Here is a 22,736-nt window from a genome sequence, read left to right on the forward strand (position 1 = left end):
GAGTCAGATGTGAGACTCGATCCCAGGACCCTGAGATCATGACCTGAGCCGAAGGCAGCGGCTTAACCCACTGAGCCACCCAGGCGCCCCTCTAATCCATTTATATGCCAAGTTTTTCCTGTTGGGAATGACATGGTAGCCTCTGGCATAGATACGGATATTTAAAATGGGAAAACCGTAAGGATGGCAGTGTGGACAGATTTTGCTTGACATCCCTACAAATACTTCTGACCTGATTTTAGCTGATTTATGAATAAATGATTATTCCAGTCCTGAGACTTAAATATTTAAAAAGTTAGTTCCGTTTTAGAGTTCATGTATAATAGAGAACTGATTTTCGGGGCAGCGGACTTCCTCTCATTTCCTTCTTTTTAATACGCTCTAATTCTTATTCTCTCCTTTTTCAGTTCCCTGCATGAAAACTATTTAAACGTTGCACGCAGATCTTTTGTGAAAGAAGAAAAGGAAATTCGGTTTGTGGGTCTCCGCAGGAGCTCAGCTAATGCAGCTTGAAATAATGCCGAGGAAGAAGCGCTTACCTGCAGGCAGGGCGCCCCTGCTTCTCCTCCTGTGCCAGCTGGTGAGGGCGCTGGACGTCCCTCTTGATTGTAAGTATTAACGTTGTAGAGCTGTTGTGCCCGGGGAGTCCAAGCCGCCCCAGCGGTTCCCCTCCCTGTGGGCTGCGTGAATGGAGAAGGTGTCTGTGTGATGCGGGAAAACTCATCACAATTAATTTGGCTTTTACCTACAGCACCTGGTGTTTCCAAAGAGTCTCGCCACAGAAATGGCCATTGAACCGGTCAGACCATTGTCCCCTCCCTGTCATTATCTTTCTTCCTCCTCAGGTGCCTTTTGTGTACCACAGGGTGGGGGGCGGTGGAGAAGGAGCGAACAGTGGGCTCCCCTGATCCTCCCAATGGGTGACTCTGGATAGAAGGGGTCCTGCAAGAAAACTGTATGAATCGCTTTGAAACAGTCATGGAGACTTCCCACTTGTCCCCTCCCCACTACTCTACACCACCCCCCACCCCATCCCCCTCACGTGCTCAGAATGCTCTGGAAAGATTGGGGGATGGTTTCTCAACCAACCCCACTCCCCTCCGTAGCCCCAGACTGCCCATAATTCATCTCTCTTGATTCCAACAGGGCAAAATTCACTTGACACGTGTCTGGATCTAGAACATGTATCTTAGTAAAGCCTAGAGAAAGATCTTTGGTTTAAAAAAAACACTATTTAAAATGGAACGAGCAACCGCTACTGTATCAGGGCCCACCCCTCTTACTAACAGGAATGATAATGCTGCACTCCGTCTGCCCTGGGTGGCCTGGTGGTGAGAAAGAAAGAGAATGCTGGGTTCCGACGGGTCGCTTCTCTTGCAGTGGAAAGCAGAATTTCAGATTTGGACAATGACTGTAGTCCACATTCATCCTTTATTCTTGGATCTGCCTGACCTCTTTAAATCCATTAGCTTCCTGAATAGAACATCTGTTTGGCAAGCTTTCCAAGGTGCAAGGAAGATAGCACTTTCCTGGGGCTATTCAATTGTTGGGGATGTCATTTTTTGCCAAAGAAGGTTGCAAGTCCCAGTGGGAAGACATTAAGAAAAGATGTGGTTTACCCCACTCTCGGTTGACTTCCTTTGCTGTGCATCTACAGTCTAAAGGACCATAAAATGCAACATTTTACTTCCTTTCAAAAAATATTCATTGACCTTAATTTCAATTAGAAAAAAAATGTATGCAACCAGCCCGTTGGAGTTGGAATGCCCAAGTAAGCATCTGCCCCAGCAGATTACAGAAGAGAGACGAAAGCACTTGAGAGAAATGGGCTTTTGTTCTCTCTTGTGTTAAATATATTCTCCCTTAATCTGACGGCTCAATCTAACAATCAGGGGGAAACAGTCACCTACGGCTAACTCAATTATTGCTGCTAATGGGGAAGAGGCATAACCATAATGAAAAGAAAGTCACGGACAACCCAGGCGCTCCTGCATTAACCTTTACAAGTAATAATGACAGGCTGCACGGCACAATCATTTGAATTGCATGCTAATGTAATTTCTTCCCCTCCCCTATTCCTTACACCCCGTCCATCTGAGCTGCTCCTTGGTGCCCCTACCAGCAACCCCTGGGTGAGGAGGAATTCTGAAGCAGAAGTAGGCTAACGGCCGAAAAGTTCAATTACTGACTTGCAGATGAACCACAGAAATGTAAAAACCTAAAACCAGTGTTGCATTTGGCTCTGATGGAGCCCCGGCACTGTAGTGATGTCCCATTGTTAGGTATCATTACCGGGGGCCTAGTGATGTCTGGGATAATAGGATCAGACATGACACGGTATGTGACAACTCAGATTAATTGTAGATTTCAGCTATTTTTCAAATTGAACATAATTACTTGTCCAGCACATGTATGGAATGGAATTAGCCATTCCTAGTCCTGGAAGAATTTTTTTTTTTTTTTTTTTTTTTTTGCCGAAAGCCTTCCTTTTGTTCTTCCATATGTTTATGCAGGATGGCTGATGCAGGAGTAAACAAAACCATTAGTGGGAGCGTCTTTCTTTTACAACCTCATGACTTCCACATTCACTGTCCTGGTTTTTTAGGTCAGACCAAATAGACAAAGATGCCCCTTTGATCTCCAGCGTTCTCACGTTCTCAGTACTAACATCTGGTTTTCTTTAATCCCGTTTGCCCACTCACCTGCTGATATTGATGGGGAAAAAGCAAAACTTCTTGAAGACTGTAAGTGTCTTTCCATAATTACTCGGCAGTGTGAGCACTTGACCGTGTCTTTGTTTTTGAATTAATACTGTGAATGGAACGCACAGCTTTAGGGGTCGTGCCTAACGTCTTTTTGAGCATGTGCATTTCCTCTGGCTAAACATTGCATTTAAATACCAAGAAGCAAGTTTAATAGATGCCTTGCATGAATTCTGAAGACTCCGGTGTTACTCTTTCTTTTACCGCTATGCCGCTTGACTAACTTCCAAGCTTTATTCGCATCTGATGTAACTCAATGAGAAAATTCACAAAATTTAAAGAAAATGGCTGTCTGGGTCTAAATGCCATGAAATGCTCGCTGGCCTCGAGGTGTGTCTTCCGCTATCTTTCAGAAGGCGAGCGCGAGCCAACGTCTCACCCACGGCAGCCGCGCTGTGCCTCACCGTACTTCTTCTGGACCATGTAGGCTCACTTCCCAGCAATGCAACAGCCCCGTGAATCTGAATATTATTTTGCAGTGTGCAACAGACAATTAAACGTTCCCCACGTAACTCGTTTCTAAGCAAAATCTTCTGCAGTTGGGCAGCTCCTAGAATCTACCTCAAACATAGTTTTCGGGCATTTGAAAAAATCCTGTGAGATTGGATTAACCAGGAAAATCACATAAAATCAGCTTTCTTCCTATAAAGTGTTTGTTAGGTGCCAGGTGACCTAAGCACTGTTCAAAGAGGTCCTTACAGACCTTAGACTCCTGACAGTTGGGGGAGGGGGGCACCTAACCAGCGCTGCGGCAGACGTGTGAACAGAAGTGCTGGGTTTGAAGCCACCAGACTCGCACCTCTGTAACTCGCAAAAAAAATACAAGGAATTGGATTGAGGCCCTCCTCACAGTCCCTGCCCCCATCTGCCACCTAGGTATCTACTGTTAGGATATGAAATTCCAGGCTTCTTTCCATCATCCCAAACTCTATGCTCCCAGAGCGTAAAGGACCACTCAAAGATGAAGCTGGTCTAAATAAAAATGATTATGACAATAATTTGTGCAGAGCTCACACTGAACCATTACGGTTGTGGCATGTACTAAGAATTGTACCCAGATTCTTTTACTTCCTCCTTCCAGTGACCCTAGGAGGTAGATACCAATTTTAAGCCCCATTTTCCCTCTAAGGAAAGTGAGGTTTACAGAAGGTGAGAAACTTGCTGGAAGTCTCACAACTGGTAAGAAGGAATCAGATGGGTTCTTGACCCACCCCAGCCCAACGTGCTACCGGGCACGGGGAACAGATGGGGATGACTCTCGCTAAAGGGAAGGGAAAATGGTACTGGTGAGTATCCAGCAGTTATTAGATTCATAATAAATGATGACAGGAACGAGCTCTGCTTTTGATCTGGGCTTTAGCTGTTATTCAGATGGCCAGAGCCCACATTTGAGTGTCCATTGTAGGGCACAGCAAGAAGACTGGAGACCAGACAAGAGAAGAGAACCATGTTGGCTGCTTCATAGGACACCAGACATGGAAATGATAAATTTAACCCTGGCAACTGCTAATCACAGTAAAGAAAGACAAGAGCAGAGAGGGCAATTAGTAGTAAGCTTTGGGAAATGCTTGGTTGGCCGGTGAAGGAGGTTTCACGAAGCACAGAGCCTGGGTAGAAAGGGAAAAGCCAGAATATGAAAAGCTTAAACGATCTAGAGAAGTCTTTGTGGAGGCAAAGGGGAGGGCTGTCCTGTAAGATGTTTAGCAGCATCTCTGGCCTCTGCCCAGCAGATGCCACTACCACCTCTGGCCCCAGGGGTATGACAATGAGCGTTGTCTCCAGAAATGGCCTGATGTCCTCCAAGGGGACCCTAGGCCAAGAACCCCTCATCTGTGTGAACGGCTCTCTCTGGAGTTGTACAAGGCAGTGGCTTCTACTGGGAGAGTTTGGATCTCTGCTTGTGTCTTCTTCCTCAGGCCATTTAACTGCCCTGGGCAACAACAGAAGTGGAAGTGGATGGTTTCTCCAGTTCCTGTTCTAACATTCTGTGATTCTGGTTTCACAAGAAGGACATGGTGATCTTTGAGTGGCTTGAACACTGGATGTCCATAAACCAGCTTCCTTAAGACTAAATTATTCTGGGTCAGAGCGATTTCCCCATAGGATATGAAAATAAATGATCAGATAGCACTTTGAAGAGCAAAACAGAAATGTCTTCTGTAACCGAGCACTTCCCAGTGCCACTGATCTTCTAAACGAGACTGTTTTATCTTTGTTGCTTGTAGCTACCTACCTCCTGGCTCTAATAAGACTGCCAAGTTTCTAATTTACCCATATTTTTAACGCTAACTTCTCAAATTGATTTGTTCCCAACATATATTACATTAGCACCCTAATGAACTATAAGTCAGTCAGTCTTTCTTAAGAAGTGCCCATTTACCTCATAACTGAAATGTTATTGAAAAGCATCACTGGAACCAAAAAAAAATCACAAGAATTTCTCATTGTTACATCAGAAGAGACATGGTCTTCATATTAAACTTGTGTTGGTAATTATCTTCCCGAACTTGTAGTGCTCTGCGAATCCCTATAAACTTACCAAAAGGAAGTTGTGCCTTGACTTCAAAGTTTTAGGAGACTTTTAGTTAAAAATCTAGTAACGTATGTGCTGCCACCATAGAGATTGCTAAAAACATTTGGAGCATCGTTCGTCTAGGGCAAGTGATTTTGACATGGAAAGAGTGATTTTTATTATGATCTTAAATGACTTCTTTACATTGTTCTTCTTTCTACAATTAAGTGGTACAACCTCCAACCATTACTCAGCAGTCTCCAAAAGATTACATTATTGACCCTCGAGAGAATATCGTAATCCAGTGTGAGGCCAAAGGGAAACCTCCTCCAAGGTGGGTGTGCGTTCTGCTCTGTTATGGAACCGAACATAAACATCGGGGTTAATATTAACTCAATTTCAAGTCCTGCCTATCTCTGAAGTATCATGTATCAGTTCTTTCGTTTTGTCTTTCTGATGAATGGGAGTCAGATTGTTCCTCTCGGACACCCAGATAATTGCATTTCTTTACTCACACACCCCCTTCTGCAAAACGCTCCAAAATTATAGGGAGATGTGGAAGAAAGCCTTCTAAGGGCCCTACTGCCCTTCCGGCGTGGGCGAACCTATTTTCTCTGGGCCTCAGTTTCTTCTTCTGTAAAATGAAGAAGCTGAATTTGATCGATGGCTTCAAAGATCCGTCCTTGCCCGGTAGAGGTCTATAAAATAGTCGAGAGTGGGTTTTCAGCCTTGGCAGGGCTCAGTACTCAGAGTCTCCGTACGGATCTTGGCATGAGCCCTGCACAGCGTTTCAGGGGTGGGAGAGACATGGAAGGTTGTCGGGTCCAACCGGCAGGTGTTACAGATGGGAAACTGACGCCTGCAGTGCTCCTCCAGTAGCCCAGTCCCAAAGCTGATCAGCAGATGCTCTGTCACCTGCGGTTATGTACGGGGAGTTTGGAGAGTTGGGTTATTATTATTAAAACGTAATGTGGATTTTGGGGGCGCCTGGGTGGCTCAGTCGTTAAGCAGCTGCCTTCAGCTCATGTCGTGATCCCAGAGTGCTGAGATGGGGCCCCACGTCGGGCTCCCTGTGCGGCAGGAAGCCTGCTTCTCCCTCTCCCCTGCTTGTGTTCCCTCTCTTGCTGTGTCTCTCCCTGTCAAATAAATAAATACAATCTTTAAAAAAAAAAAAAAAAAGTATGTTCTGCCATATTGTTAGCAACCTCTAGCACGCAAGCCCAAAGATGTCATTTCATGGAGTCCCCCTTCGGGTTCACACTGACATGCCACTTGCCGCCACTCTCTACAGGGCAGGATTACTATTTGGGGCCAGATAGTTTTTTTGTTATGGGAATCGGGATATTTACGAGCATCCCTGGCCTCTACCCCCTCTCCATCCATAGCTCCCACTTCGCACCCCCTCCCACCCTGAGATGATGGGACCACAACTGCCCTAAGGGTAAGCAGTGGGAAGGGAAGTCCCAGTGGGCCTGCAAAACACAGTGAGGTCCAGAGCTTCATGGTTCTGTATGAGCGTGGCCACGGTTGATTAATGACTAGTTATAAAGTATTTAATTACACGAGCGCCACGACTTCTGTACAAGGCGATCTTTTCTATAAATAAAAGGAAAAAGAAGAATTGCAGCTGACCATTTGAAATACTTCCTGAGGAATTTACAAATTCCTTCTGCCCTAGAATTGAAATTTCTCAGAATGTGTTTTAGAGAGAATTACCACTTTTAATAGCCAACATTTAAAACCCCACTGAACTCGTTCTCACCGCCTCACCCCAACTTTGCATTTTGGTAACTTGAAACCAATCTGATCCGTTTCAGATGCACACATGTACCTGGGAAGGCCTTTCTGGTCACATTTCAGCCCAAGGCAAAATTTTATTGACAGGTTATCAACTCTGTGAACAGTGCAGTTTACAATAAAAATGCTAATAAAGCTCTAAAAGAACGTGCCTCAGAGACCTACTTTCTGTGTTTTCTTTGAAAAATGACAGCCAATTTGTGTGCCCGATTTCCTTGAGACAGATTCCGGCTCATTCTAAATGAAGACATGTGCCTTAAAATGTACAGCCGGCCCTTTATTCTAAGTCCCGATTCAATGAAACATTTTTGTCAGTCTAGAGCCTGAAGTTCTTTCACTGCGTATTAAAATATAATCCTTGGGGCGTCTGGGTGGTTCAGTGGGTTAAGCCTCAGCCTTCAGCTCAGGTCATGATCTCAGGGTCCTGGGATCGAGCCCCACATTGGGCTCTCTGCTCAGGAGGGAGCCTGCTTCCCCCTCTCTCTGCCTTCTCTCTCTGTTATCTCTCTCTCTCTCTCTCTCTCTCTCTCTCTGTTAAATAAATAAATAAATAAATAAAATCTTTAAAATGTAATCCTTACTTCTAGAAACCTACAAAGTGGCTAGGAATTTGTGAAAGAGGATGTAACGCTGTCTTTCTGGACTGTTAACAAGCTTAATCCTTTATGTGTTGGGCAGCTTCTCCTGGACCCGCAATGGGACGCATTTTGACATAGAAAAGGACCCTCTCGTCACCATGAAACCAGGCTCAGGAACCCTCACGATCAACATCATGAGTGAAGGGAAGGCGGAGACCTACGAAGGGGTCTATCAGTGCACAGCCCGGAATGAGCGCGGAGCAGCAATTTCTAATAATATCGTTGTCCGTCCATCCAGTAAGTGGGACTCGTCCGCCAAACTGGACCCAATTTTTAAGGTTGGCTCTAAGACTCAACGTCTGTGAGCTCATCTCGATAGTATTACAAGAAGTCAATGCCGTTGCCTCCAGTGCTGTCATTTCGTTGTGCCTAAAAATTCTTGCTCCTTTCCACTGTACCCTGAGTGCTGTGCCAACCCTGTCTGTCTTTTATGCAAGTCCAGAATAAAACACTGGGAGTAAGAAAAGCACATCTTCCCCGAATTGATTAAATGATTAATTTCTCATGTATCTCATGTATGAGCGAACTTCCAACAGCCCGACGGAAATAAATTCAGTATGAAATGGATAGTGGGCAATTAACATTTTTGTTTCCCTGGAAATACAGGGACCTCACTACCTGCAGCTCTGTGGGTTTTTTTGCAGAAGTCACTACCCCCGTTCTCAACAGCTTCTATTTAAAGAGCTTGTATTTAAAGAACAGTAGCCATTTGCAGTTCTGGTCCTTTCGAAAACTCATTCTTACCTGTGTTCATTCTTGGGAAAAAATTACAAATTACAAAAAAGTTATTGAAAAATGTACTCGTGACTCTTTCCACTTGATCAAGTAACCACCGATCTTTCCACCTTCTCTAGGCAGATAGGCACGTATGTGTGCCAGCCGAGCTCACTCGAGTACTATTTTATAACCTTTTCTGACTTATCTACATATCATCTATATTCTCATGTCAATCTTCTGCATAAGTATATGCTTCTTAATATATAATAGTGTATATACTCTAAAGTGTGGGTGTACAATTATTTGTTTAAACAAACTTTTTGACACCTAGTGCTTTTCATTCTTTCATGAAGAACACGCTTGTAGTGAAATTACATATCTTCTTAACAATGTATTTAATAATCCAGATTTTTTTTTTAAAAAGGACATGGAATTGCTGAGTCAGCATTTATACTATTAATGGCAGTGAATGAAAATCATCACTTTTTTTTAACCTTTAACCTTGGATTTTAAAATTATTTTCTTGTTATCTTAATGTACATGAACCCAGAGTTACTCTTCACCCCAAAGTTTATCTTGTCTTCCTTTCTGTGCTCTTTTTATTGTCCAATGCAGAAATAACTTAGAAGTTATTACTTTATATCATAGGGTCACCGTTGTGGACCAAAGAAAAACTTGAGCCAATAACACTTCGAAATGGCCAGTCTCTAATCCTTCCTTGCAGACCCCCGCTTGGATTACCACCACCTATAATATTCTGGATGGATAATTGTAAGTTTTAAAAATATGAACTTTCTGTCTTCAAGATACTTATGATTACTTCAAGATTCTTATGATTCTTATGATTATAAGATTCTATGTTACCTCCCATGATTCATAAAATATTTGAAAGATGTTTTAGAGATGCTCAAAGGAAAGAAATGTTCATTGAAATAAATAATGTGTCATGAAATAAGCAACATGATTTTCTTGAGCACCTACTGTATACCAGGCACCTAAAGAGACCAGATTTCCTGCTTCCACCGAGCTCATATCCTATGCAGTGAGAATAGATGGGAGGTGGAGACAGAAGCAGAAGTCAATGCATTTATAAAGTAGGTGTCAATTGGCAGCAAGGGCTATGAAGAAAAATAAGCAGGGACACCTGAGTGGCTCAACTGGTGAAACGTCTGCCTTCGGTTCAGGTCATGATCCCAGCATGCTGGGATCGAGCCCCGCATTGTGCTCCCTACTCAGCAGGAAACCTGCTTCTCTCTCTGTCCCTCATTCCCCCTCTTGTGTTCTCTCTCCCAAATAAATAAAATATTTTTTAAAAAGAAAGAAAAATAAGCAGCATTTTGAACAGAGACTTAGAGGAATGAGAGAGCAAGGCAGGGCCCTAAATGTCCCGGTGGAAGGGAAACAGGTCCCTGAGGCAGGAGCATCCTGGTTCCTGGAAAAGCCCCAGCAGGTAGTGTGGCCAGACCGCCGGGAGCCCAGTGAGAGGGACACAGATGAGGTCAAAGTCCAGGGCTCAGTACAGAGGTCTTTGGCTTTTGCTATGAATGAAGTGGGGAGACACAGAAGCAGGCACTGTACCTGAACCTAGCCAGCTAGCAATAGCCCTCCTTCTGTTCATGTGCGGGTGGCAGAGGGGACAAAGGCAGAGTAGGGACACCTGCCAGGCGGGACCCTTCTGAAATCCAGGCAGGAGTTGATAGTGACAGGGACTCGGGTCGTGGCTGTGGTCAGGTGGGAACAAACGGTCAGCTTCTGGATATGTTTTGGACGTAGAGCCTTCAGGATTTATTGGGATCGAGCTGGGGGCATGAGAGGGAGCAACCAAAGATAACTCCAGAGTCGAACAGGTAGCCGCTGGTGACACGGAATCACCATTTCCCGAAACATCATGAGCCTGTGGGCGGGGATGGCAGGGAATCAGGCCATTTGGGATGCGTTACATTTTGTCGTTCAGGTTTTTTGTTTCTTTGTTTTTTTAAATCTCCAACAACAGCTAATACTTACTGAGCATCTATTAAGTGTCAGTCCCTTTGCTGAGAACTTTACGTGGGGTTATCTCATCAATTTTTTACAACAACGCTGTGGGGCATGTCCGATTATTCGTTCTACTTTTTATTTTTTATATTTTTTATTGAAATGTAATCGACAATGTCCTGTTGGGTGTAGGTGTACATCATAATGATTTCATACTTTTACACCTCACAAAATGTTCCCCACGACAAGTCTAGTTACCATCTCTCACTCTACAGAGTTATTACAATATGACTTATCCCCTGTGCTGTACAGTACATCCTGTGACTTATGCATTTTATTACTGGAAGTTTGTACTTCTTATTCCCCTTTACCTATTTTGCCCATCCCCCAAAGCCTCCTCAATTCTGATAACCAGCAGTTCGTTTCCTATATCCATGTCTGTCCTCTTTTGTTTGTTTGTTTGTTTGTTTTAGATTTAGAGGTCGTTAAACCTGTGGTTTCCATTTGCATTTCTTAGCGATGCCCATCATCTTGTCATCGTTCCACATTTTAGAGGAGGAAACCGAGGCACAGAGAATGAAGTCATCCATTAGGTCATCTCACATCTGTCTACCCCAGCCCTGTCCTTAAGGGAACTGTGTGGTGCTGCCTTTCCTCCCCTCCAGAACCTCCTGTGCTAATAGGTTAGAATGCTCCCTTAGAGGTGACATGGGGTTCTGCTTGGGGACCAAGAAATGAGGGTTGTGGAGGTGAGAAGCCTGTAGAACAGCCATGAGGAGAAGCCCGGAAGGAGTTGGAAGGCAGAGGTCAGGCTCTGGTCAGCAAAGCAGGCATGGTAGTGCAGAGATGCTCGTAGAGCCGGGGCTGGGGGAGAGCACTGGGGGCGGGGGGAGGTCAAAGCCTGTGGTGTGGAGACCAGGAGCCCCGCAGAGGGACTTAGGGAGAGACCAGCAAAGCAGATGAGAAGGAGCGTCCCTAGGGGAGGAAGAGAGCAGAGACAGAGCAGTGCTGTTGGGGCAAGGTGAAGCCAAGTGTCCAGAAGACAGACCTTTTGATCAGCTGTTTCAAAAGATCAGATAACTTCTGATCTGACCGAAAACCACTATTCAGTTTGGCAACATTGGGATCACTGTTGACCTTGACAAGAGTCTTTTAGGTGGAATGGTGGGGATGAATGGAAAATATTTGTAGGGAATACAGTCTATTCTCAGTGACATGATTTCCCCTGAATTCATAGACTGTTCACATTTCTAAAGAGAAAATTTAGCTGGAATATTTCATTTCCATTTGTGACTCTTGTATGGAAAAATATTCGGAGAAAGTATCACAAAGAAATGAAAAATAAATATATAAATGAATCAATGAGCAGACATATTTTCCCTTGAATGCAGAACAAGCTTTCGAACAGATTTTGAAAGAATACATAATGAGTCAGATGTAAATGAGAGGTGTATCCAAATGTCACTGCCCAAACGAGGCTGTGTTCGGTCCCTGGTTCTTATTCAGAAACGATGACCTTTTCACTAGACGAATACATGTAAAGTTTCAGAATCATCTGAGTAAGTGACTTTGTTTTCCATACTGCACTTCCGGGCTATGTCATGAACCTACATTTTAGGCTGTTGGCAAAGCATCTGGACCTTTCAAATGAAATTGCATCTGGAATATGGAAAAAATTTCAGATTTGTATAGCCTTCTTCTTGCAAGGTGACATTATCAAGTTCTTCCCTGCCTGTGTACGTTTTTTTCCCAAGTGTAAGGCAAAGAACTCAGGGGGCGAAGTGTTACCACCTTCTTAAAGTCTCATTTCCTTTAACTCAACTTACCAACACTGATCAATAATAAAATACAACACGGGAATCAGAAGAGAATAAATGAATGTTTATCTTTAACTCTTCGTATTCATTAAATAAATGTACATTATTTTCCTGAGTGTATGGATATATATATATATATATATATATATATATATATATATAGTGGGTTCTTTGGTTTGTTTTTTTTGGTTTTTTTTGAGAGACAGAGAGAGAGAGGGTAGGAGCAGGGGCGAGGAGGAGGAGCAAATGGAGAGGGAGAGAGAATCCCAAGCAGGTTCCAAACCCAGCATGGAGCCCAAAGTGGGGCTCAAACTCATGACTCTGAGATCAAGAGTTGAGCTGAAATCAAGAGCTGGATGCTTAACTGACTGAGCCACCCGGGCACCCCTCCTGAGTTATTCTTAAAACAACACTTTCCCTAGGCATTCCTGGCTTATAATCATGAATTTACAACCACCAACCACACCCCCATCTTGGCCAAGAACCCAGCTCACGCGGTAACCTGCATTCTTTCAGGCTTTGCCTCCACATTTCCCTGCCCCCCCAGAAGCTGCAGCCTTTCGACCCTAATTTTGCATGTTGTGTGATGTTAGATGGAGCACCTTTTGCAGGAGGAGCGCCCTGCTTGACTCAGACTGGAGAATTCTCCAGAAGACAGAATACCTAGCCCCAAGGGTGCTGGAAAGTGCAGGTTTCCTGGTTCTCTTGCTTCAGAGGCACCAAATGCTCAGTTAGGACTCCAGGAACTGAGAAGCTTCAAACAATGCGTGTTAACTCTCCAGGTGCAAATTCCTGCACAGGTCCGCGGCCTCGCCTCCCCAAGTCCTCCATCCACTTAGAAGTCTTCCTTCAGTGCCCGAGGCTTGGCAGTCCTTAACTGGACCCGAGGGGAAGTAAGTTGTGAGGCATGAACGTGGAAAGTCAGAGTGCTGACTTTCATTTCATTTAATCACGGAGCCCCTGGCAAGGGCCCCGCAAGGGTTCAAGGCTACAACAGACTGTCTCTATCATCCTGCAACCTAAATTCCCAGTGCAAGGAGACAGGCAATAAAGCACACACGGGACAAGTAAAAATACCTCATATGTTAGAAGGAAAGAAAAGACTCGTGGAGGGGGGGGGAGGCTGGAGGCTCGGCTGGGGGGCCTCTGAGGGGCTCATCTGCAACATTCCAACGTCATCACACCATCACACGCTGTTGTGAATGCCGCGCCCCTTCCCCCTGCCCTGTGCTCCCAGATTCCTCAGTGAGGTCACGGACTCAGGCAGGGAGGGAGTCTGGGATGCCCGGCGCCTCGCGCAGGGCAAGCTCAGGCTTAGATGCTCTCACAGTATCTGGCATCTGACCGAGCACCTGGAGGCAAGCCAACTTCACATCCTTACAAGCTTTTTAAATGCATTTTCTAAGATACATGTGTACACGTGTTTAACAGTTAATATTAAATATTAGGAAATGTCCTGCAAACTCATTTGTAAAATCTTTTTTTTTTTTGGTCTACACTTGCTTAATACAACACTTGACTGCATGATTCTAGTTTCCTCTTTGCCCCCACTCCAGAGAAATTGGGCTCTAGCAGGCCAATCGTAGAATCATTTGGACTTTTCCTGTGTTCTGCTGTTGTTTCTGCAATGACTTGCTTTTACTCGAAGAGCTTTATAGGGGAAAAAAAATTCCAGGAAAGTTCACCAAACTATGAGTAGTTATTGGGAGAGCTTTGGGATAGAATCATCTGGATATCTCTCTGCCTTTCTCCAGCCTTTCAGAGACTTCCACAAAGTGAGAGGGTTTCTCAGGGTCTGAATGGAGACCTTTACTTCTCCAATGTTCTCCCAGAGGACACGCGTGAGGACTATATCTGTTACGCCAGATTTAATCATACTCAAACCATACAGCAGAAGCAACCTATTTCCGTGAAAGTGATTTCAGGTAAGAGCTTGGCCTCCTGACTCTCTCTTTCAATGATGTTTCCAAGTGTGCCTAAAATATATTAACTAGTAAACACCACTGACGTTGAACTCCATGGGTTCATTGATCAGGAAAGTGCCCGTGACTAGCTACTGACGTGTTGGCAAATAAAAGCACACATAACCCAGATACTGTATTGTATGTTCTTTGCTGATACCACCGTTGCTATTTCCACGATAACTTTCGGAGTCTCCTTGGTCCCTGGAGCATCTGCACGTGCGTTCTGCCCCAGCGTGCCTGGACTTAGCAGTCAGTCCCACAACTTCAGTTCCGTGTCCCTGTATTACTGGCTGGGGTGGCTGAGGGACGTAATCAATCAGTGAGTCATGAACGATGTAAAAACTTGTGTTTCCTTGGTAGGGATGGCACCTGGTCAGCATGGCTGTATACGTTTACTTTTGTTGCCCGAGACTTTTTTGTAGTACCCGCTCCCCTGCTTTTTGCATTCTTCATCATATTCTGTTTATTTCAGTGGATGAACTGAATGACACCATAGCTGCTAATTTGAATGACTCTGAGTTTTATAGTGGTGAGTTCTGGTGACTGCAACTGGTACTCCTCTCTCTCATCGTAGAATCAGTTCACTAACTCCACCTCCATAGCTATTAAACCCAGTTTCTCCATGAGAGTCCTAGTTCTGTGTTTAATACCACTAGAACAAATGTGTGTTTTCTACGAAACTTAGCTACACGCTTACGTCACGTCACTAAAACATGCTGCACGTTGTATGTATAATAATAAAAATTATGATCACTGTTTTCATGTGAAGCACCATTTCCCATGATCGGGGGGGGGATCTTTCATGTACGTTTAGAATTATATTTTTCATTTTTTTGTCTTGTTCACAAACTTTTCTCATTAACCAAAAAAGGGGGCATTAGCCTGCTAGAATACTAACTCGTCATTCTTAGCAATCGTTAGCAACTAACACCAAGTGGATTTTGATAGTAAATCATCACATTTCCCATCTGTTCTTACATGACATTATCAGTGTCATATAATTAGCAATAGCATTTCTTGTAGTTTTGTTCAAAACCAAGTCACTCTCTTCAGTGGAAATAACCTTTTTGAATATAGAGCATTTAACTTCATTCTTATAAAAAGAGAATTCAATTTCCTTAAGGGAAATGTGACTGTCAGGTCTAGAGTCTATTAGTGAAAATTGTGGTTTCTAGTATGGGGGTTCTCTTAATGATCTCTAAGGCAGAATATTTGCGGTATTACTTTTTTACCCTTGAGATATAAAGTAAAAAAAAAAAAAAACATTAAGATGCTATCAATGATCAAAGTAGGCAAACCACAACTTCTGCCTTGTTATTTTATTTTAATATATCCTGAAAATGATGGGTCTCAAAACCATTCCCAAAGTGATTTCAGGGAGGTAAGGTTTCCTCCACAATTTCTAAAGTCTTAAGAAAATCCTCATTTCTGTCAAGTAAAACCTTCCCTGGTATCCAGTTGTTTTTTTTTTTTTTTTCTTCTAAGGAATGAGAACAATTCATATATTACCTTTTCACTCACTTTTGGTGAGCATCAACGAGATAATGCATTTAAGTGTTGAAAACTGTAAAGGGCGGTAGAACCTTAAGATGGTATATTCCTACTTCACAGTTTCCTGAGAGGCCATTAGAAGATAAGGCCACATTTAAATGAGGTTTCCATGAAACCGAAGATGGCCTTTGTGGGCCTTCCTGAGATCTCCGAATTGAGGCCTCTTTATTTTTTCATTGAGGAAACCAAGTTCCATTTCTTTACCATTCATTATTCTTCATGTATGGCACACAATTTGCCAGACCTCTGTCAGTAACTTGCTAGTTTTGTTTGGTTTGTTTTCCATAAACCTTGCAGTCTGGGGGTCTTGATACTTAGACATCCACCACAGATTTATGTCCATGATTAGTCAATGAAATGGCTATGATGCTGTCCCTAGTGTAAACCAAACTACCCCCTTCCATAGTCACAGCTTCCAGAAAAATCTAACATCTTCCGCAATATAGTTAAGTTTCTCTTTGACCCGAGCACTAATTGTAAGGGTTGGATAGTTTGATAATGTGACTTTCCTCTCTGTGTCTACATTTTGAAAATTTGCCAACGCACCAAAAATTCATAAAAACCTAACCCATATTAAGGGAATGTACAAGAGTGAAATAGTCCTTCATGTCAATGGTTATGTAACCAACGTCGTTTCTGTTCTCAGCTCAGTGAGCAATGTTTATTAGGCAGAGAGTGTGGATGTGCAGTGTAATTTCAGTGTTTAGTGGTTTTGAAAAGGATTAGATTTTTAGGCAGTGAACTGTGTTTTGAGAAATACATATGCATAACTTTTAATCCATATGATTTTATTGTTTGCAGCGAAATCAAATAGAGAGAGGCCACCAACCTTTTTAACTCCAGAAGGCAATGCCAGTCACAAGGAAGAATTAAGAGGGAATGTCCTTTCGCTGGAATGCATTGCAGAGGGACTGTGAGTTCCCACTTCCTGTCTTTTTAAAAAAATATTTTAAATTATTAATTGATTAATTAATTAATTTGAGATGCAGGGAGCAGCAGAAGAGAGCACGAGCCTATGGGCAGGGGAGGGGAGGGGTAGGTGGGGGAGGGGAGAGGGAGAAGCAGACTCCTTGATGAGCAGGGAGGCCAACCTGGGGACTTGATCCCAATCCCGGGACCCCCAGGACCCTGGGCCTGAAGGAAGACCCAGGCACCCCTGCGCTTTCTGTCTTAGTGTGCATTTCTTTTTGTTTGTTTTGTTTGTTTGTCTTTGCAGGTTCTGTAGCATTTCTTACAAAAACCTAGTGGGTCCATAGGAAAGGCATTGATGTCACAGCAACAGTCATTGTCTTATACTAATTCCAACAAGCATTAAGAAAAATTCGATAATTGTTTTCAAAAAGAAGCCATGTGTATCTCATAGTACTGAAATATTCTCTTAATATAATAGCTTTCTTTTTGAAATAAGTATCAGGAATCCCCTTGTGGTTGCTATGGTTACAATTAGGGTGTCTTATTTCACTACTGTTACGTAACAAACAACCTCAAAACTTAGCGGGTTAAAAACAATAGCTATTTATTGTTAATCATTCGCCCCAGGTCGCAGGGCAGTTGCTGTAACAGGCTAGAGCGGGACGTTTTAGGGTGAGCCTGCTCATGCCTCTGCTGGGAAGCTCCACTCTGGGTTTATGGTTCTGGGGGTCTTCTTGGCAGCTCTTGGCCTTGAGTGACTCCTGTCCCTCTAGCCGTCTAGCCCCAGCTTATTCTCCTAACAATAAAAGTACATGCATCGCCTCTTAGGCCTCTTACGGTCTAGCCTCAGAACGAACACCCTGTCCCTTCCACTCCTTCCTCTAGGCAGGTCACAAGCCTGGCTTCTTTGCAGATGACTCATCTGTGCATAGCTCAGATACAAGGACAACTGTTATGTTAGGTGCCTGTCAGAAGCAAGTTTCTACATTGTCCCCTCTTAGCCCTGGCACCGAGCAAGTACTGTTGATGTGGGCACATTTGCTGGAAACATTGCATGGAATCTCAGAAACATTGTTATGATCCCATGTTCTGATCTGCACTGTCCTTGACCTGGCAATGCAACAGTTTCGAGTTCCTTCCCAGAATTGACTTCTAGGAATGACTTTACTGCAGGAGACACGTGGAGGCCTCTGCTGGTCCCGTCGGGAAATCACAGCACACGCTACTCAGTTCAAGTAACTGAAACTAGCAAAGTTCCCCTTTAAAGATATATTAAGTATATATCTTTCCCATTAGAATTAAAAGCAAACCCCCAACCCCTTGCAATTTTCATACATCATGGTGTTAGAAAGTGGTTTAATCTACTAACCTCCATCCTTTGGGGAGCAGAGTTACCCATTCTCACAATTTTATGATTCCCCTTCCCCTGAAGGGTCTCTTATGTAAAAATTAAAATATGGTTGGTATTTGGAAATTGCATTAAACTTCCAAAAGAATTTTTAAAACCACGGGATGGTGTAAAACTAAAATTGAGGAGTCTATCATTTACAAACCAGTAGCTGTAAGACTCACAGAATCGTAATATTTCTAATTCTTAATAACTACTCAGTGGAGAAGTAAGCAGGCTTCCAGAACAATCCATGGCTTAGTTTGACCTCATGCTTCTGTCCCCATGATCCACTCACCTTAAGATCATGTGAGGTGCAGACTATATGACTAAAAAGAAACACTGGAATATGGTATCAGATACCACATTGGTCTCGTATCTTCCATTTTTGAAAATGATTTTACATTTTCTACCTCTTTTTATATTCCCAGCAGGTTTCATTTTAGAAGGTATTTCATCAAAGAAATATGTTCAATTATTTCTATTCAGCTACACAAACCAGAAGCAATTCTACAATCAACCATTAACCCCATTTGAATTTCTAAGGACAAATATTGTGATCTTCCTGAGGTTCTTAGGCCATATATATATATTTTTTTTGTCTTTGTCTTCCCAACATATAACTCAGTGCTTCGTCCAGAATTCAGTGCTTAGTAAATATTTGTGTCCAGTGAAGTTTTATTTTACTCTCATGAATATCTTCTAAAATCACTAGATCAAAATTTTCCATTTGTTAGGGAAATGTGTGCAAAAGTTCATGGGCACAAATTCGTATATCAGCATTTTCTCTGCATTTTTAATTCTAGCTGATTTAAAAGATAAACTCAATATCATTAATTTCATAGTAAGCCTTTTGATTGACATATTCGTTTATGTAAAATTTTCTAGGTGTGCCTCACTGATCAGAACTTTGAAGACAATAATGAGGTCCCTTTAGCAAAGTCACCTAGGCTAGCCTGCTCATTGTGTCAGGGAAGTCCAAGGTCACGGTGTGCCATGTATTAACATAGCACTGCCTTTGTGATGGTGCTGGCTGACAGGCTTCAATACAGGGGTCTGAGCATTATTTATAAAAATGTGAGTCTAGTTACAATGTCTTTCTGTTCCTCAGGATCTTTAGACAAAGAAGTTGTTACCAACTTGCATGAAGATTCACCCTCAAAAGCAGCAAGGTGAACTTCTTTTTTTAATAATATCATTTATTTATCTTATCAGGCCTACCCCAATTATTTACTGGATAAAAGAAGATGGAACCCTGCCCATCAACCGGACATTTTATAAGAACTTCAAGAAAACTCTGCAGATCATTCAAGTTTCAGAAGCAGACTCTGGAAATTACCAGTGTATAGCCAAAAACCCATTGGGAGCTATCTATCATACCATTTCTGTCACAGTTAAAGGTATACAGTTGTTTCAAATGCATGGCTCTTGCTCTCACGAGAAGTTGTAAATCTTCAATTAAATATACCTTTGATTTAAACTTCAATTAATAACAAATGTAAATTTGTATCAACAGTCCTGACCCCTTGGATCTTTTCTCATTGCTCTTTAGAACGCATCTAAATCAGGTCAAAAATTCTCTCCCTCAAACCTTCCTCATAGAATTCCAATGAATAATTGTAAGAAAAAGGAGGGAAACTGGAAATCACTATGAACATCCCACAGTTATAACTCCTGCAGGCAAGAGCCAGTGAGGAAAGATAGATGAAGGTTTAAGGAGAAACAGAGGATCCACTTAGCCTCAAAATACTTCTCATACACACATACACAGCCCCCAAAATTAATTATGGAAGCAGGTTTAACATATTTTCACAAAGTCTTCACCTTTCCTCTGGGAAGGAGAGGGAGCTGAATTTCCTTACCCTTGGGTGTGGGCTGGACTGAGTGACTCACTTCTAGGGAATAGACTATGGAAAGCAGGTAAATAGCAACTTTACAGAGAAACCTGGCGGATATCACCTTACCATGTGTTCAAGGTTAACATAAGCAGTCATAAGTCATGTTGGTATCGTGTATCCCCCAGCATGATGCAGTAAGAGGGATCCATCACCCAAAACCTCAGTGTAATCATGAGAAAACACCAGACAAACCCAAGCTGAACAACAGTCTATGAAATAACAGATCAGTACACTTTTAAAAAGTGTCAGCGTCATGAAAGATGAGGAAAGACCAAGAAACTGTCAGATTGGAGGAAACAAGTAAGGAGATAAGACAAGTAAAGACAATGTGGTAGCCAGGAGATGGTCCTGGGACAGAAAGAAGGCATGGGTAGAAAAAGATGTAGTTTAGCTAATCATATTGTACCACTGTTAGTTTCTTGTGTTGATAACTGTACCATGGTTATGTAAGGGAACATTGGAGAGAGCTGGCTGAGGGCCTCATGGGAATTCTCCATACTGACTGCAACTTCTCAAAAATGTGAAGTTTCTTAATTTCCTTCCCAGTTTTATAATTATGTGTATTCTACAGGGCTCAGAATTTAAATTCATGTTCCTTAGCCTATGTGTACTATAAGTCGCTCTACAACCTTAGCGAAATCTGTTACTTTTTAACGTCTGATTAATTTAATGTAGAACGAGATGGTCTTTACATCAAAAGGCTCTAGAAACAGTCTTTTGAAAGTCTGAAGTGTTCTTTGAGGCATCACTTACAATACTATATACTTTTTAAAAAATGAGGCTAACACATGCTTTGCTAAATATTTATTTTGATATTAAAACAGTTCAGTATACTAAATTTGCTAGAATGCTTGTATGATTCAAATGTTTGTGGGGGGTTTTCTCTTCCTTTCTTTCATAAAGCGGCTCCGTACTGGATCATGGCACCTCAAAACCTTGTGCTGTCCCCAGGAGAGGACGGGAGGCTGATCTGCAGAGCTAATGGCAACCCCAAGCCCAGAATTAGCTGGTTATCAAATGGAGTCCCAATAGAAAGTAAGTTGTCTTGACAGACTCTGTGGTTGCAACCTATTTTCCAAGCATAGCTGCATCTCAACAGGGAACAAAAGGAATAAAATCACTGGTGGTGAGGAGGGAAGCCATGTGTGAGCTAAAAAGAGGCACCGAATTACCTTCGGATGTTTATTTTATTACCTCTCGATATTCCTGATGATAGAATAGTTTGTGCCCTTAAATGTGATGGTATGTGTTGATTAGGACTTGGCGATATTTCTGGTCTTTTTACATGGATCCTAGGAAAAATGACAGGGTCAGAAAGAAACATTCCTGGAGAGTTCAGATCTTCTCCGTTCCAAATGTCAGTGTTTTGTGGAAATGTCACAGGAGTCGGAGGACACATGCTGGGGAGGCTAGGGATAGAGCCAGTGGCTGTGACGGGAATAAGAGACACAGCTGTGGCCATTTAAAGAGTTTTCATTCCTAAGCACAGCCCAGATGTACCCAAGTTCTCTGGTCTTCAGAGGTCACCATCCCTTTTTTTTTTTTAAGATTTTATTTATTTATTTGACAGAGAGATAGAAAGCACAAGTAGGCAGAATGGCAGGCAGAGGGAGAGGGAGAAGCAGGCTCCCCACTAAGCAGAAAGCCCGATGCAGGGCTCGATCGGAGGACCCTGGGATCATGACCTGAGCCGAAGGCAGATGCTTAACCAACTGAGCCACCCTGACGCCCTCACCATCCCATTTAATGTCCACAGAAGAAGGTAGCCTCTGACCATGATTGTATTGCAGGACCCTTGGTCTTTGATTAGTTTTCCCTCCCCAGGTATGCCAAGCTCACCTTGAGCAGTACTGACCCAGACCTGGCTGCTGTGGGCCACCTCTTCAGCCGCCTTCCCTGGACCACTCATGGCTCTCTTTCTCCCAGCCAGCTTCTCCAGCCTGCCACCATGTTGCCCAGAACAGCCCCCGAAGTGTGGCCACAGGCCCATCCATTAATCTTCTAAATCATAGCAAAGCCCAGCTTTACAAAACCTGGTTAAAGGCTTGAGGACAGTGGAAGGCTTAAGGATTATGGCAAAGCAAAACAAACTTAAAACCAGATAGTGCCCCTCCCTGCTTCCAGATTCCTAAGAAAGAGAACCCACCAGCTCTCCTTTCCCCCACCTCACCCACCACCTGCTGCTGCTTGCAGGAGACTCTGCCCATTTTCTCCTTCTTGGAGTTCACACCTTCTCTTAAACCCAGAGAGAGAAAATTGGCTTTTGTTTAAAACCTAGACTCGGGCTCACCCTCCAGCCGGTAACATAATAATTAGCAAAGGGATTCTTGACTCACAATATAGACAGACTTCAGGATGGCAAAGTAGAGCAGCTTTGCTCCTCGTTGCCCCCAAGCCAGAATCAAAAATGGATTCTAATTCTACATAACTGAAAGCTCCTTTAATCCGACTTATCTGAAATAGTCTTCACCCTAAAATGGATCTGAGAACCGCTGGCAGATTTCAGTGGCTCGGTCCCTGTATCTCACCATCTGGGTCTCACAATGGCAGGTCTAGACCAAGGAAGAGCTCCCTGTTCTAATTTTATTAGGAGTTTGTTTGTGTCACACTGTACAATAGTCATCAGATACTCTAAAACAGGCAGCCTGTGTCTACTGTAAAAGGAAATTACATTCCTGGGAGAATACAGATTGCAAAGAGGCCAGCAATTGGAACTTGAGTAATTCTGCTCCCAATTTTAACCATGATTGAGATCAGGAAGAAGTGCAGAGAGTACCCAGTGGTTGTGCATTGGGAAGCTGTTGCCA

General features: G+C 43.0%; 1 protein-coding gene across 15 annotated transcripts in view; it reads left to right on the forward strand.

The window, feature by feature from the left end:
* Positions 1–22,736, forward strand: part of NRCAM (neuronal cell adhesion molecule) — a 268,258-nt gene that overhangs the window by 195,130 nt on the left and 50,392 nt on the right. For 6 of the 15 annotated variants that reach the window (XM_044245786.1, XM_044245788.1, XM_044245792.1 and 3 more), the window contains 10 exons: positions 408–608; positions 2,727–2,744; positions 5,503–5,608; positions 7,750–7,946; positions 9,075–9,197; positions 13,972–14,142; positions 14,654–14,710; positions 16,534–16,645; positions 19,247–19,431; positions 20,833–20,964. In XM_044245786.1, coding sequence (XP_044101721.1) covers positions 503–608; positions 2,727–2,744; positions 5,503–5,608; positions 7,750–7,946; positions 9,075–9,197; positions 13,972–14,142; positions 14,654–14,710; positions 16,534–16,645; positions 19,247–19,431; positions 20,833–20,964 — 1,207 coding nt within the window. In that variant the 5' untranslated portion in view covers positions 408–502. The remainder of the gene's footprint in view (positions 1–407; positions 609–2,726; positions 2,745–5,502; positions 5,609–7,749; positions 7,947–9,074; positions 9,198–13,971; positions 14,143–14,653; positions 14,711–16,533; positions 16,646–19,246; positions 19,432–20,832; positions 20,965–22,736) is intronic. The other 9 variants (XM_044245789.1, XM_044245790.1, XM_044245795.1 and 6 more) reach the window with 3 other exon arrangements.

This window comes from Neovison vison, chromosome 4, assembly GCF_020171115.1.
Source record: "Neovison vison isolate M4711 chromosome 4, ASM_NN_V1, whole genome shotgun sequence".
Lineage (NCBI taxonomy): Eukaryota > Metazoa > Chordata > Mammalia > Carnivora > Mustelidae > Neogale > Neogale vison.